The sequence below is a fragment of the Grammomys surdaster genome, unplaced genomic scaffold (assembly GCF_004785775.1).
Source record: "Grammomys surdaster isolate TR1022 unplaced genomic scaffold, NIH_TR_1.0 125789, whole genome shotgun sequence".
Classification (NCBI taxonomy): Eukaryota; Metazoa; Chordata; class Mammalia; order Rodentia; family Muridae; genus Grammomys; species Grammomys surdaster.
Genome location: NW_021620620.1, coordinates 2,395,614 through 2,410,604, shown reverse-complemented (window position 1 = coordinate 2,410,604; position 14,991 = coordinate 2,395,614). Strand labels below are relative to the sequence as shown.

The 14,991-nt window shown below is 41.7% G+C and overlaps 1 protein-coding gene across 1 annotated transcript in view; it reads left to right on the top strand.

Moving 5' to 3' along the window:
• Glud1 (glutamate dehydrogenase 1) overlaps positions 1 to 13,913 on the top strand; it is a 32,128-nt gene extending 18,215 nt beyond the window's left edge. Inside the window, exons 5-13 of the mRNA XM_028789139.1 lie at positions 653 to 747; positions 5,120 to 5,299; positions 6,363 to 6,500; positions 7,142 to 7,279; positions 7,521 to 7,601; positions 8,566 to 8,689; positions 9,533 to 9,624; positions 11,104 to 11,166; positions 12,611 to 13,913. Of these exons, the coding sequence (XP_028644972.1) occupies positions 653 to 747; positions 5,120 to 5,299; positions 6,363 to 6,500; positions 7,142 to 7,279; positions 7,521 to 7,601; positions 8,566 to 8,689; positions 9,533 to 9,624; positions 11,104 to 11,166; positions 12,611 to 12,730 (1,031 nt within the window). The 3' untranslated portion in view covers positions 12,731 to 13,913. The remainder of the gene's footprint in view (positions 1 to 652; positions 748 to 5,119; positions 5,300 to 6,362; positions 6,501 to 7,141; positions 7,280 to 7,520; positions 7,602 to 8,565; positions 8,690 to 9,532; positions 9,625 to 11,103; positions 11,167 to 12,610) is intronic.
• The last annotated feature ends 1,078 nt before the right edge of the window (positions 13,914 to 14,991 follow it).

The following is a 14,991-nucleotide window of genomic DNA, read 5'->3' as shown; positions in this document are numbered from 1 at the left end:
GGGAGCTTCCCCGCATGTGTTGCTCAGTGAGTTCACCATCCCCAGCCAGTGTTAGAAGTGTTAAAAGCACGGTACCACTATTACCCAGGAGCTATTGTTATTCTCAGCCTTACTTTGTAGTTTGCTGTGCTCTGGAGAACTAAACACTGCTCCTGACAGACTAATAAAAGTGAGTGAAAGTGTCACAGCCTTGCACACTTGCTTCAGCAGTGTTGCTTCCCCTCCCTTCCTACCTAGTGAGAAGACCTCAGCCAATAGGGAGCTAACTCTCCTGCTGTAACCAGGATGATCCTGTTATAGTGTGCAAATGATACATTATCTCTAATTACAGTTCTGGAAACTGAGGTTGAGAGACCAAACATTTGCCAGCACCATACCCTGAAGCCCCAGGAGTAACGTGATCTATTGTTTGTAGGTAACTTCCAGATACAACAGAGTAAGTTCCAGCAGAAGAAATAGCGACATAACATTGTGTGTGCAAGTTTCATAGAGAAGAGACGTTTAATGGATATTTTTATAACTTCAGTTTGTTACCAAAATATAAAGTTTTCTAGCCACAGTGACATTGTTCTCTTAGAGAATTGCAAGCATCTTTATGTTGGGATAAGTTTATCTTAAAAACTGGCACACTGCCCTTTCCCTGTGCTCCCAGGTCCTGGCATTGATGTGCCTGCCCCAGACATGAGCACGGGTGAGCGGGAGATGTCCTGGATCGCTGACACCTATGCCAGCACCATAGGGCACTATGTGAGTATCCACTGAAACCCAAGGCTTCCTGCATTGCTGTCCACAGAAGTAATGAGTCGTCTGGTTTAATGAGAAGCTGGTAATCTTTGGGCTCATCTCCCTTTAATTATACATTTGGTATGCATATTACTTTGCCCCCTCTATTCTGAAACTAAGCATAGTGAGCATGAACTGGGTTTTTGCTCAGATCCTTACCAAATCAGCTCACTTGTTAAGGCAAAAGATGGTACATTCAGTTCTGCCTTCCCCTCAAAAGTGCTTTCACTTAAAAAGGAGCTAAGGCACATGAGCTAAGGTATGGAAATGCTATAATGTGGAGGTAGACTTCTGGGTTCTTAAAGAAGGCCTTTTTGAAGGGATATTTGGGCTGGACCTTGAAAATCTGGTTGAATGTCAACATCTGGAGCTTTGGGGGTTAAGAGGAAGAGAACAACTGAGATTGCAGGTAAGATGTGCATGTGTAAGGTGACAGAAGAGGTAAGTGAAGCACACAGATGTCAAGTCCTAGTGTGGGCTTACTTGATAGTGGAAACTTTGCTGTGACAAATCCTGCAGAAAGAGTAGCCATGTTGTGACACCAGCCCCATCCTCACAGCTCAGAAACCCAGGGCTGTAGAGAACAACTTCATTTCTGAAAGCTGTAGAACCCTGGAAAACAGTGTCCATAAACTAAGAAGGGAACTGATTCTTTTTTTTCTTCCTTTCTCCAGACAGGGTTTCTCTGTGTAGCCCTGGCTGTCCTGGAACTAGCTCTATAGACGAGACTGGCCTCAAACTCACGGAGATCTGCCTGCCTCTGCTTCCCAGGTTCTGGGATTAAAGGCATGCCCAGCTTATTTATTTTTGAGAGGAGAGAGACAGAAAAAACACAAGATCATAAAGTTGGATGAGTGGATTAGAAAAGGATTTGGGGGTCTATGGTGGTGCACATCTTTAAACCCAGCACTCTGGAGGCAGAGGGAGACAGGACTCAAGTTCAAGGCCAATGCAGTCTACAGAGTTCTATGACAGCCAAGATTATTCAGAAAGACCCTGTCTTAAGAAACTTTTTTCTTTTACACTAGGTAGAAATCAGGTGCATACTACAAATGCCATAAATGTGAAAGCTGTTTCAAAACTATAAAAAAGGATAGTGGTACCTAACCAGAACCAATGGAAGTATGGTCTGAGTTCTGAAAGACAAAGACTTGTGTAAGGGAGAAGGGAGAGGCAAAAAGAAGTATCTAGAAAGTCCCGAAGTACAGAAGACGGTGAACTTTAAAAGTAGGGAGGTAGGTGTTATACCAGCAGCAGGAGAGGAAAGTGGGACAAAAGACTAAAGAGCTCCTACCAGGTTAAGGACAGCCAGGACATCGAGCTTTGTCCTGAAAAATGGAGAAGCCATGAAGAGCTCCTAATCAGTGGTTCACTCGGTATAGCGGGAGATGAAATCGTTGCGGGCTAGATAGAGGATCCCGGACAGCAGGTGGGTATGAAAGAGGGAAATGGGACATCAAGTAAAGCCTCCATCCAGCTAAGAAGAGTAGCATTGAAGAGAAGCAAAGGGAGATAGATGGTCTGAAAGGTATCTGCTGCCTGGGAAGTTTTGTTTGGCACTTAGTTAGCTGGATATGCGCCACAGAATCATTGGTGTGCAAAGCAGATCATGTAAAAGAAATACAGTCCTTCCAGGGAGTAAGAGGCTGGGTAGCGAGGGTGGGGGGGTGTCTTTCCAGGGCCCTACTGGGAAGCTAGGCTTTGGAGGAGAGGCACATTTCCTGAGCAGTGTTACACATTGGCCTGGACCACAGGCAGTCCTACCTCCTTTGTCCACCAACTTTGAGTTGAGAGTCTCTGCCTTAGTTTCCTCATATGGAAGGAAACATTAATATCTTCTTCCCAAGACTGTTATTATGAAGGAAGGATTAGATAGATTAATGTACCGAGAACAATCCACAGACCTTATTAAGTACCAAAATAAGTCTTCTGTCTGTGAAATGAAATGCAACAGTGTTAGATTTGGACTACCACTCCACTTTTTAAAAAAAAAAAAAAAAAAAAACAACATCTTGCTGTACAGCCCAGTTTAGACAGAAACTTAGAGCTATGCTGCTTCAGGCTCTCAAAGAGCTGAGTTTGTTCCAGCTAAGTCACACCTGACTTGTGCACCACCTTTTAATGTTGGGAAAGCTCTAGCTGAGTTCTTTTGCTCTTGAGCTGGGCTCTGCGCTGACCACTGCAAGCTGGTGGGCAGTGTGTTGTTACTTGAAGCTCCTACACAGTTGTGGCAGCATGAAGTTTTATGAGGCTCTACCAGATAAGCCTTGGATGGAACTGGTTAAAGCTCTTCTGTGTTTAACTGATAGGAAATCCAAAGACCCAAATCAAGGTAAAAAAGCTAGCATTAGTGGTGATCTAACCCTTCTGGCAATAAGGTGTTAAGGGCCATGACCCCATACTTCCTGGGTTCCCAGGCCATTAGGTATGCTAGGGAGTCAGTTGGCACCAGGCCTGACCTCACACAGTATTTCCTTCAGCCCCAGCATTTGCATTTCCACAATTTAGAACCATTTGGCACCAGCTTTGCAATTCTGTGTTCATGGTGTTAATTATTCATGAAAGAGAACTGTGGGAAAACTACTCATTCTGAGGGCCTTTACTAGACTGCCTAATTTCCAAACCTGCTTTCATTCTTTTTGATGATAACTGTATAAATAATACAATTCCAAGTTCTCTCTGTAAAAAATATATTTGATAATAGGAATAAAGATCAGGTGACTTCTGGGTAGGATATAATATGAAGTTGATCACTTTATTGCAGTGGACAACTTAATTCACTTAGCAGGCATGTTTTGCCACTGGTTTTAAGTCCATCATTCATCTTCTGTTGGTTTTCTAGGTATGATCATACTTCCTCTCATTTCTTCTGTTCAGTGATCAATGGATGTGTCTGTTCCACGGTGGTCTGCTTGCTGTGTTTATAGTGTGCAGTACTTCAGAAAAGAAATGCTCCCGAACCCTTTTTTCCCTCTTTTGTGTGTGTGTATATATGTGCGACCCAAGGTCAGCATTGTCCTCCGCAGCTACTGTCCTTCTCACTTTCTAAGACAGGAGCTTGCTGAGCCTGGAGCTCAGTGATGTGGCCACACTGACCAGATGGCAAGCCTAGGGATGTTCATGCTTGCACAGCAAGAGCTTCACCAAGGGAGCCATTTGCCCGGCTCCAGAGACCCTAACCATGCCTCTTTGTAAACAAACAGACATGCACAGTCTTAATTGAAATACAGTAACAGGTAGGCGGTAAGATTGAAACCACCCCTCCATCCACTTTGCAGGTCTATTAGTGCCCTCAAAGGTACAGGCTTCTGCATCTTGCCCATGAACACCATTTTAAAATTTTCTTTTGAATGTCATCTTTTGAGATTCTTTCTTAATTTGAGTGAGGCAAGAGTTCACTGTGTAGCCATTACTGTACTGGAGCTCACTATGTAGAGCAGGCTGGTCTTGAACTCAAAGTTCTAATCCTAGCCTATAGTGCTTAGCCCAAGTGCTAAGATTATAGGTATGTGTTACCAATCTGAGTCTTTTTTTTTTTTTTTGATGACATGTTAAAGTTTAAAGTGAGTTTGGCAAAGTACAATACAGTATCTTTCCATCCAAGAAAATTACAATTCCTCTTTTGGTTCTGCATTTTTGGGGTTTTGTTTTTTGTATTGATAATCTTAAGGTGCTTGCAAATGGAATGTGTTCCCTAACTTCATATGGCTTAGGTTTTCAGTAAAGGAGTAGTAGCTTAAATCTGAATTACATTTATGTTTATGGTATTGTTATTTATGCTTAACACTAAATTCCTAAACTGTTTGTCTCAATGTGAAAAACAGCCTACCTTATTAGATTCCTGAGGACAGAAAGTTGGAAAAGGTACCTCCCTGTTGGTGAATGTGAACTTTAAACATAACTCATACACCCTTGTAGAGTTTGTGTTATGAAATAGACTTACTATATAACCAGGGCACCCTTGAACTTGAATGTCTCCTGCCTCAGCAAACACTGGGGTTACAGGCAGTGCCACAACACCAACGTGCACACACTCTTAATGAAAATTTACTTAGTTAACAAGAATGTGCTTTGTTGTATTGGCTTGACCATAGAAACAGAGCTTAGCATTGGCTGTGGTGGCACTTGCCTGTAATCTCAGCACTCAGAAGGCTGAGACAAGGGTCACAAGAGCAAGGTCAGTGACCTGTCCCAAAAGAGATCTAAATTCTTCCTTTAAATGATGATTCATTCTTCTCACAGGATTTTTTTTTTAACGTGGCACCAGGGTTGAACCTCAAGCCTCACAAAAACAAGCACTGTACTTGTGAGCTACATCTCTAGCCCTCTCTTACAGGATATCAATGCACATGCCTGTGTTACTGGTAAACCCATCAGTCAAGGAGGCATCCACGGGCGCATCTCCGCTACTGGCCGGGGTGTTTTCCATGGAATTGAGAACTTCATCAATGAAGCTTCTTACATGAGCATTTTAGGAATGACACCAGGATTTGGCGATAAGACATTTGTTGTTCAGGTAAGACAGTGTGGGGACTTTGTTTTGTTCTGCTACATACATTTATTTATGTGGAAAGACACATGCTGCAGGGTGCACTGGAGGTCAGAACAGGTCAGCTCTTCCACCATGTAGATCCCAAGAATTCAATTCAGGTCCAAGGCTTGGGCACGAGTGCTTTTATCTACTTACCCATCTCACCAGCCCCCAGTTTTGTTTTCACAATAACTGATATGCATTACAAGTTTAAAGATTTTTCAGCACTAACATTGGACTATTGAAAAATTGTTAGATTTTTAGGATGGTTGTTTTCAAAGTGAAACTTTTTTTCTTAACCTTGATATTATTCATAGAATTAGACCCAATTTAATGTCTCTTAATATTAGATATTAAATACATGACTGTCACCAACTACTTTTGGTCCTCGTTTAAGTTTAAATTGCATTCAGAAGGGGAAAAGGCTTCAACTATAAAGCAATAGTAACCATGCAGAAATCTTCTCACATTGACCTAAATCTGCCTCTTGTTAGCGTGTATTTCACTTAGAGGGTTAGGTTTAGCATTACCTTAAAATAGTACTATACTTTTATATATGCAGTCATAAGACCACTGGGCTCTGACTGTGTGGGTATGGGTTGTCCCATTGCCATTTCTTTATAAGCAAGAAAGATCCACACTTAACTACTCCAGGGCTCAGTATTATAGGTAACAGAAAGTTGAGTTTCAGGTTTTTTGATCATAGAAATTTGTTATTGAAGAAGCCGCTCAGTATATTGCTTCTTTTAAAAAAAAAAAAAAAATGCAGTGTATCTGTGTGCCACGGCACAGAGACCAGAGGACAGCTTACCATAGTTGGTCCTCTCCTTTCACTGAATGGGTCCTTAGGATAGAACTGAGATCATCAGAATACACTTGATGGCAAGTACCTTTACCATCTAAGCCATCTGCTGTCCCAGAACATTGCTTCTTTTAGCAAAAGGATTTTGAGACTTGTTTCTAAACTAGCAGAATATAGATTTATGTTGGTCAAAATGACTCATGCTATCTGTACTAAGTCGGTGTCGTGAATAATTGTTTTCCACAGGGATTTGGTAATGTGGGCCTGCACTCTATGAGATATTTACATCGTTTTGGTGCTAAATGTGTTGGTGTTGGAGAATCTGATGGGAGTATATGGAATCCAGATGGTATTGACCCAAAAGAACTGGAAGATTTCAAGTTGGTATGTTATTCTGATATAGTCATGTGCTGTGACTTACAGTTAAGGGTCAAACTTGTAGGAGTCTGTTCTCCCCTTCCACCATATGAGTCCCAGGGCTTAAATTCAGGCCAGTGCTTGACAGCAATCACTCAGCCATCTCGTGTGTGTGTGTGTGTGTGTGTGTGTGTGTGTGTGTGTGTGTGTGTGTTTAGTGCCACTATAGACATGTGACTGGAGGACAACTTGCAGGAATTGTTTCTTCTTCTACTGTGTGGCTCCTGGGTGGTTGGTGGCAGAAACCTTATGTCATATTTCTTCTTCTCCGTTTTGGTTTTATCTTTGGGTGGTAGGGTTGAGTGTTTTGTTTTGTTTTAATTCAAGCTTGGGTTGGTCAGTTAGCCTTTGCCTTCCAACTGTTGGTAGGGTATTTTTGAGACATGCTCTTGCTATGTACACTTTGTTGGCCTCATATTCCCTGGGCAGCCCAGCCTTGTTTCAAACTCACAGCATTCTCCATGCTTCTGCATCCCTAGTGCAGGGACATGAGTCACCATACCTGGTTCTCAAAGAGCTCTTAAAAGGCAGATTTTGTATAGTAGACACTAAAGCTAACATTTAAGGTCTGTTGACAGCCATTAATTGTGATTTCCAATCAATTACAGCAACATGGATCAATTCTGGGCTTCCCCAAAGCCAAGGTCTATGAAGGAAGCATCTTGGAGGCTGACTGTGACATTCTGATTCCTGCAGCCAGCGAGAAGCAGTTAACCAAGTCCAATGCACCCAGAGTCAAAGCCAAGGTAAAAACCACTGTGAAAACCAGTCAGCAGTATCTGTGTGGGAGGGCATCAGGGGTACTGTACAAGTCTTACCAGCGGTCTCTGCCACCATCGCCAGTTTTAAAACATGGACAAATAAAGGGAGAGCGATTTAAAAATGTTAGCTGAAAGGATGTGCCTTGTTTCCGCTCCTTACCTGTACGTACATCTCTTTCCTATGAGTATCTTCCTAGCATCTGTGCTGTCCCCAATTCTCTTGCAGATCATTGCTGAAGGTGCCAATGGGCCAACCACTCCAGAGGCTGATAAGATTTTCCTGGAAAGAAACATCATGGTTATTCCAGTAAGTCACCTATGTTCCTCGGGTTTTATATGTTCTGGGGTTCATTATTTATTTTGCTAGAAACTGACAGGAAAATGAGCCACTGGTGTCACAAGTTATGGTAAATTCTTTTGTATTGTTTTGTCTTTTGAGACAGGGTTTCTCTATATAACCCTGGCTGTCCTGGATCTCAGGGTTAGGGTTCCAGAGTTAGGCTCTGTATAAACCAGGCTAACCTGAACTTACAAAGGTCTGCCTACTTCTGCCTCTAGAGTACTGCATGGACCACCAGCCCAAGGAAGAATGCTGTTTACTGGCTCTTATGTCTTACTCAGCCTGCTTTCTTTTATAACCCAGGACCACCAGCCCAGGGTTGGCACCACTTACAATGGGCCGGTCTCTCCACCATCAATCACTAATGAAGAAAAAGCTCTATAGCAGTGTTTCCCAATCTGAGGGTCTCTACCCCTTTGACAAATATCTATCTCCAAAAGTATTTACATTACAAATCATAACAGTAGCAAAATTACAGTTATGAAGTAGCAACAGGAATAGGTTTTTGGGTTGGGAGTCAACACGTGAGCAGCCGTATTAAAGGGTTGCAGCATTAGGAAGGTTGAGAACCATTGCTCTACAGGCTTGCCTACAGTTGCATTTTATGAAGGCAATTTCTTAATTAAGCTCCTCTCATATAACTTTAGCTTGTGTCAGGTTGGCGTACATAGCACACCTTGGTGGTGAAATTGAGTTCCTAAGCCTGACAAGATGGCAGAGAAGCTAAAGGCACTAAACACCAAGCTTGTCCAGTGTTCTGCCCCTGAGATCCACGAGGTCGAAGGAGATAACTGAATTTCAAAAGTTGTCTTCTGACCTTCATGTGTGTACCATGACACATCCCTGTGTATGTGAGTTCATTGATTTCTGATAATTTTTTATTAAAGTCATCCTTTTATATATTTTTTTCTGTGTCACATTTTGTGTATAGGATCTCTACTTAAATGCTGGAGGAGTGACAGTGTCTTATTTTGAATGGCTGAAGAATCTAAATCATGTCAGCTATGGCCGACTGACCTTCAAATACGAAAGGGACTCTAACTACCACTTGCTCAGTGAGTTTGTAAAATCTTGTCTATGTCCCCAAAAACTGTCCCTTGGACCAAAGAAAGAACTGGGAAAACATACACACTTAAGAAATCTGTTCCTGATAATCCTAGAGACTTTGCCTAAGAACAGAAAACAGATGTTCTGTCTCCTGGGCCACAGAACAAAAGTACACATTTTTTAATAAGTAGTCAGCACATTAGGTTTCAAATGTGAATAGTCAAAATTTTATAATGTTGTTTTCCCCATGTTTAATGTATAAATTAGTGGTACTGTAAAAAGTCTTTTCAGACATGAACACCCACTGATCTTACTAATCTGTCTCTAGTTGCTCTCAGAGAAGTCCTGGCTAACATTTATAAAAATGCTAATGAGACCAGTTCTTTCTACACTCATTACAGAAGATCTACCGTGTATAGAAACCCTTTTTTGAGTCCTCTGGTAATACTTTCTATTTGACCACATTAAACTCGGCTGTTAAGAATTTGACATCCAGCTGAGATAAAGCCAAGACCTCCAACTGTGTCCCAGTACTTTGCCACTCTGAGAATGTTCCTCTCTGTTCTTTTTCTTCCCTCAACATTTCTTTTTAACAAAGCCAGAAGAAGAAAACCCTAGTGATGGGTGTTATGGAAACAGAGCAGTGACCTAAATTCACATTTCTATAGGAATTTGGCAAGATTCTTCTTGCTAGGTGTTTAATGATTAACCCTTGTATGTCATTAGGGGTGCAGATGTCTAAAACACTGGTTTGGGATTTACACATACATAGGTTAGACTTTTAAGTTCTACCTTTATTTCCTCCCTCTTCTATTAACAGTCTCTTACCTTGATTTCTTGGCTTTTCACAGTGTCTGTTCAAGAGAGTTTAGAGAGAAAGTTTGGAAAGCATGGCGGAACTATTCCTGTGGTCCCCACGGCAGAGTTCCAGGACAGGATATCGGTGAGTGTGGGACAGCAGAGTGGCCTTTACACGTGCTCCCTGCCCTGTCTTTCAGACAGCCTAAATAGATGAAATGGAGTATTATCAGGATGTTAATCATAATGGTATCATGTGATGACACCTCATTTATTCCATCCTAAGAAGGATGGCAATAAGTAATTCTGTCTCAGGTACTTTCTGCAGTACAGCAGACGGCTTAACACAGTCAGGAAGGATTGAAAGGTAAATATGAGATAATTATATGGACACAGAGTTAACAGATTACAAAAGATATATCCACACGTGTGTACACATTACAAAGAAACTTAATCTGTAATCCTAGAACTCAGGAGACACAAATAAGAGGGTTGATAAGAATTTAAGACCAGCCTGAGCTACTGAGACCCCATCTCAAATTAAAAAAAAAGCCTCAAAATTGCACATCTGTTTAGCATCATAGTTCCAAGTCTGTATATATGCGTTGCGTGTATGTACACACATATACATCCAGTGCACACTCTATAAGAACACGAGATTTTTTTTTTCATTGCTGTGTCCCTAATGTCTAAACATGCCCAGAACATGGTATTTTTGCTCAAGTAAGTGTTTGATGAATGAGAGAAACAGCACTGTCCTGCCATTAGCAAGTTTGTTTCATCTCCCTAATTTTATGGACCAAAACAAAGTATAATGCAAATGTTATAGAAATATGAATTGTAAGATGTTCAGTGCAAACAACTGGTTATTTGCAACAGGTGGCCAAGGATAAGCTCCTGTGCCTCCTCCCTCCACTTTCCAAACTCAAAGGCATGTACCACATGCTGGGCTAGAGCAGTGCATTTTTTGGTAACCTACTTCAAGTTTTCATCTGGCACCTCGGGATATTTATACTGTATAGCTGTAGTGTGTCACATTAGGAGCGATAGTGACTTAATCTTTTTAGCAGTCCCTCCCAAGAAACCAACTGAATCACATCTGTAGCAACAAAAAGATCTTAGATCCTCCAGCTTCAAAGGTGCTAGTGAGTCCACAGGCAAGGTCTTCCCAGAGCTGCCGTCAGCTTTAGCCATACTCCTTTCTATGTCTGGCCCTGCTCACCCACAGAAGTGGTAAGCAGGCTTGGACGGCAGCTGTGTAGAACATCTGGAGTGGAGCGTGCTAAAACTAAATTGCTTTTGAAGGATGTGTTTTGTCTAGCTTGCTAGTATACATTGATAAAGTACAGAAATTATATGTTTCTCCTGTATTGCTGTTTATCAACCTGATCCTGGGTACTGTTCTAGAGACATGAAGCATATCTTGGTTTGGTTTGGTTTTGTTTTGTTTTTGTTTTTTCGAGACAGGGTTATTCTGTAGACCAGGCTGGCCTCGAACTCAGAAATCCGCCTGCCTCTGCCTCCCAAGTGCTGGGATTAAAGGCGTGCGCCACCACCGCCCAGCCCGATATGAAGCATATCTTAAATGTGTTTTCTGTTAAGTTCATGTTCTTTTTCCTAACAGGGTGCATCTGAGAAAGATATCGTGCATTCTGGCTTGGCTTACACAATGGAGAGATCTGCCAGGGTATGTGTACAAATGGAAGCTGCCTTTGTGTTAATAACATGAACCATGTTATCCTGGCAGGCAGATTGCGTTTGTAATCCTGTGTTACCTGGTCCCCGTGTTTGTACAGCAGAACATGTGCCTTTTTAGCCGCAGGTGATGACTATTGTAGCACATCTTAAGCATTTGCCAAGCTTTAGGAAGAAATAAATCATGCTGAGTGAGGCGTTTATTGTTACCAAAAAGGTAGTTACCCAACCTAGAATGCTGACCAGTCCATCGATATTTAACAGCCAAAAGCTGACCTTACTATAGAATCTGGTTTAAATAAGGAGTGTTTGAGTTTTGTTTTTTTACTATTTGAACTTTTTGACATCAGAGCCTTAACTGTAACAGTTTTCCTTTGTTTGTTTGTTTCTTTCTTTCTTTCTTTCTTCCTTTCTTTCTACGAGACAATCTCTCTCACTCTCTATGTAGCCTTGGCTGTTCTGGAACTCTAAATGTAGACCAGGCTGGTCTTCAACACAAATAGATCTCTCTACCTCAGCCTCCCCAAGTGCTAGAATTAAAGACTGGTTTCTTCTTGATCAGATTCTGTCCACTTGGATTTCCAGGTTGAAGCAGCATAGACAGATTCTACTGAAGAAGGTGGCACTTGTTAGTGGATGTTTGTTTAGACGATTTTAAAACAGGGCCTCATGTGTCCAAGTCTGGCCTTGAACTTACTAAGTATCTAAGGATGTGGTTGGCCTCCTTTTTTCCTGTTTCCTCCACCTACATACTGCTGAAATTATAAGCATGTGCCACTATGCTTGGTATTTTCTAAGGAGTTTGGATTTTAGTTTTGGGCTTTTTGTTTGTTTGTTTAATTGATATAATTAAAATACTGTAATGAGCTGACAAGAAGGTCCGTGGATAAAGATACTTGCCACCAAGTCTGACGTAGTTCAGTCCTTGGGACTCACATAGTAGAAGGAGAGAACCAATTCCCTCATTGACATGCACATTGGCACGTGGGAGTGCACATGTATAGAACACACACATACACCAAATAAAGAACTATAATCATCTTTTAAAGAATACAGTTTATCAGCCTGTAGCATATTCATATGGCTGTATAGATGTCATCATTGAAATTGTAGAATGTTCCCCTGGTTATTTTAAACAAATAAGTGTGTAATCTGAGTTTATTCCAGGTAACAGGATAGTTAACAGGCAGAGAAACCATTCACATCTGTAGTTCTGAGGAGTAAGTTCTTGCTGTTCCCTGGACAGTAGCAACTTAATCCCAGAGAAGTGGTCCTTCCTGCCAGAAACATTGCTACTGTTGCAGTCTTTGGCCTTCTGTGTCTTATCAGTACCTGATCATGGGGCGAGTGACTAGTACCAGGCCTCACACATGCCTTCGTGTTCATATCGTGCTACTCAGTCAGGTGGTCTCACTGCCTTTTCCGCTTTGTTCCAGCAAATTATGCGCACAGCCATGAAGTATAACCTAGGATTGGACCTGAGAACAGCTGCCTATGTCAATGCTATCGAGAAAGTCTTCAAGGTGTACAACGAAGCTGGCGTGACCTTCACCTAGACAGCTCACAGCTGCCGTCTTTTTTCCACCCTCCTCACCTATCATTTCTGCAGGCCTGTCACAAGTTTACATGTAACCACAGAAATCTGTTCTTGTGACTCATTAGTTAATGGACACTGTTCTCAACAAGTCCGTTGGAATCAGCCCCTTAAGAGAAAGAGATTAAGTTAGAGGATCATGTACAAGTTGATGGTGTAAGAGTAGGAATCACGTGTATCCGAGCCAGTTAGGTGTTCTGCTTTAGGTAAAGTCTCTGCTTCTGGCTGTGCTGCCTTGCTCTGGGCAATCCCAACAGGGTCAGCGCTGTTGCCGGGGAAGGCAGTCAAGAGCAGTCAGTCACTTCTTGACAAGTCTGGGAACTCCAACACACATAAGTAGGTGTGTGGCATTTTCCAAAGGTGGCATGGTCCTCAAATGAGTTATTGCTGTTTTACATCAACAAAATAACTCCGTTTTCTAAGTTGCAAACAAAAATAAAAGCTATTTCTCATGTATTTTATTCTTTCAGAATAAACCAGTACATGCTGCTGTAATAAAATTGCCTTCAACCACTTAAGCCTAACCTTTACTCAAGCAGTGAATGCCTAAAATAAGAAATGGAAGAAGCTAGTTTTTATAACATAAAGCAGTATCATTTGTAGCTTGTTGGCCCGCATCATTGTCCAGCAGAAATAAAGTAGCACTGTGGGGCTCTGCTCATACCTGCAAGTGACAAGGATTCTTGGGGACTTGTAACGCAGTCAGAGAGTGCAGTAACCACTTTACTGTGAAAACTACTTGTTCTTCCCATTTGGAGATCTATTATGTTGAGTAATTGAACCGTAATTCAAATAGTGTCCCAGAAAAAAAGACTTGGGCTCCCTCCCTGTTTGGAGTCTGGCAGGCTTCGAGCACAGCCACTGGCCAGGCTCAGCCTGTGTGTCCCCTTCTTCCAAGGCTTTGCATTCTGCACACCACTTCACTGCAGCAGGCTGGAGACTGCCTGGGTTGACTTTTGTTTGGGACGTTACTGGCCAGGGCTTTTTTGAACAGGACTGTTCCACAGAAGTACCAGACATTATTTATATAAGAATGAACGCTTTTTTTTAACAGTACCCTTTCAGAAATTTCTAACTACTTTGTAACTGCATGATTAACTTGGTGATAAAAGCAGTTATTAAAAGTCTACCTTTTCCAAAATGTATGTTTCTTTTCCGTGTTTTTGTATTTGATAATGTATTAGTAAATAGAAAACAGTAATTGAGGTTCAGAGATTTTCATAACTCTATGTTATGCCTTCTGTTATGAGCTCATTTTATTCCTGGATTATTTATTTTATTTTATTTTTTATTTACCTTTTTGGGAAAGAGGCTGTAGTGTGTAAAGCAAATATATTAGTATGGTTTCTGGTACTTTTTGTTTAAAACAAGGTCTTACATAGCCCAGGCTGTCTTCAAAGTTGTTATTAGTTGAGGCTACCCTTGAACTCCTGATCCTCTTGCTTCTTGCTCCAGAGTACCTTTTTCTAGTGTCTTCAAACAAAAATAAAGTTTTGTTTGAAGCAGTTTAGATACAGAACTTAGCAGCTAGTTACTACATTTTTTAAAAAAAAAAAGTATGGAAGTTTTTCAGATCACAAATAGATCTGCTGTGTGGGTGGCTATGGTGCACAAGTGTCTCTGTGGTGTCCACTAGGGTGGATTGATCATACAGTAGAAGTATTTTTTATTTAAAGACACTTCCATACTGATTTATATTTCTATATTACATATGCACACATGCATGTGTAAATGACATGAACGAAGTGGGAGCGTGTCGGGCGAGGAGAGGGTAGCTAGTGTTTTCTAAGCTGGTGTGATGTCGGACACTGCACGGCACTAAACTAATGCATCCGGGAAGTGACAGCAGAGTGGGACTGAGGAGCGGTGACGGAAGTGTTCTAATTCTAGCACTTGGGTGATGGGACCAGGAAGTCAGGGTCATCCTCAGCTACACAGCCACCATAGCCTATGTGACACCTTGTGAGATACAGGGGAAAAATACTGAAAATCTACATGAGGGATGGTGGGACTCGGATGTCGGGTGCTTAGGTTCAGTACCCAGTGCCACACAGAGTCATAGCACACACCTTAATCTCAGCATGGGAGGTGGGGCAGGAGGATCAGGAGTTCACAGTCATCCTCTGTTATGCCACAGCTCCTAGCCTAACTACCCATCAGTTGTACTTATTTGTGGATTTTTTTTATACATCTATTTTCAGGTGCTTTTACATGACCAAATGG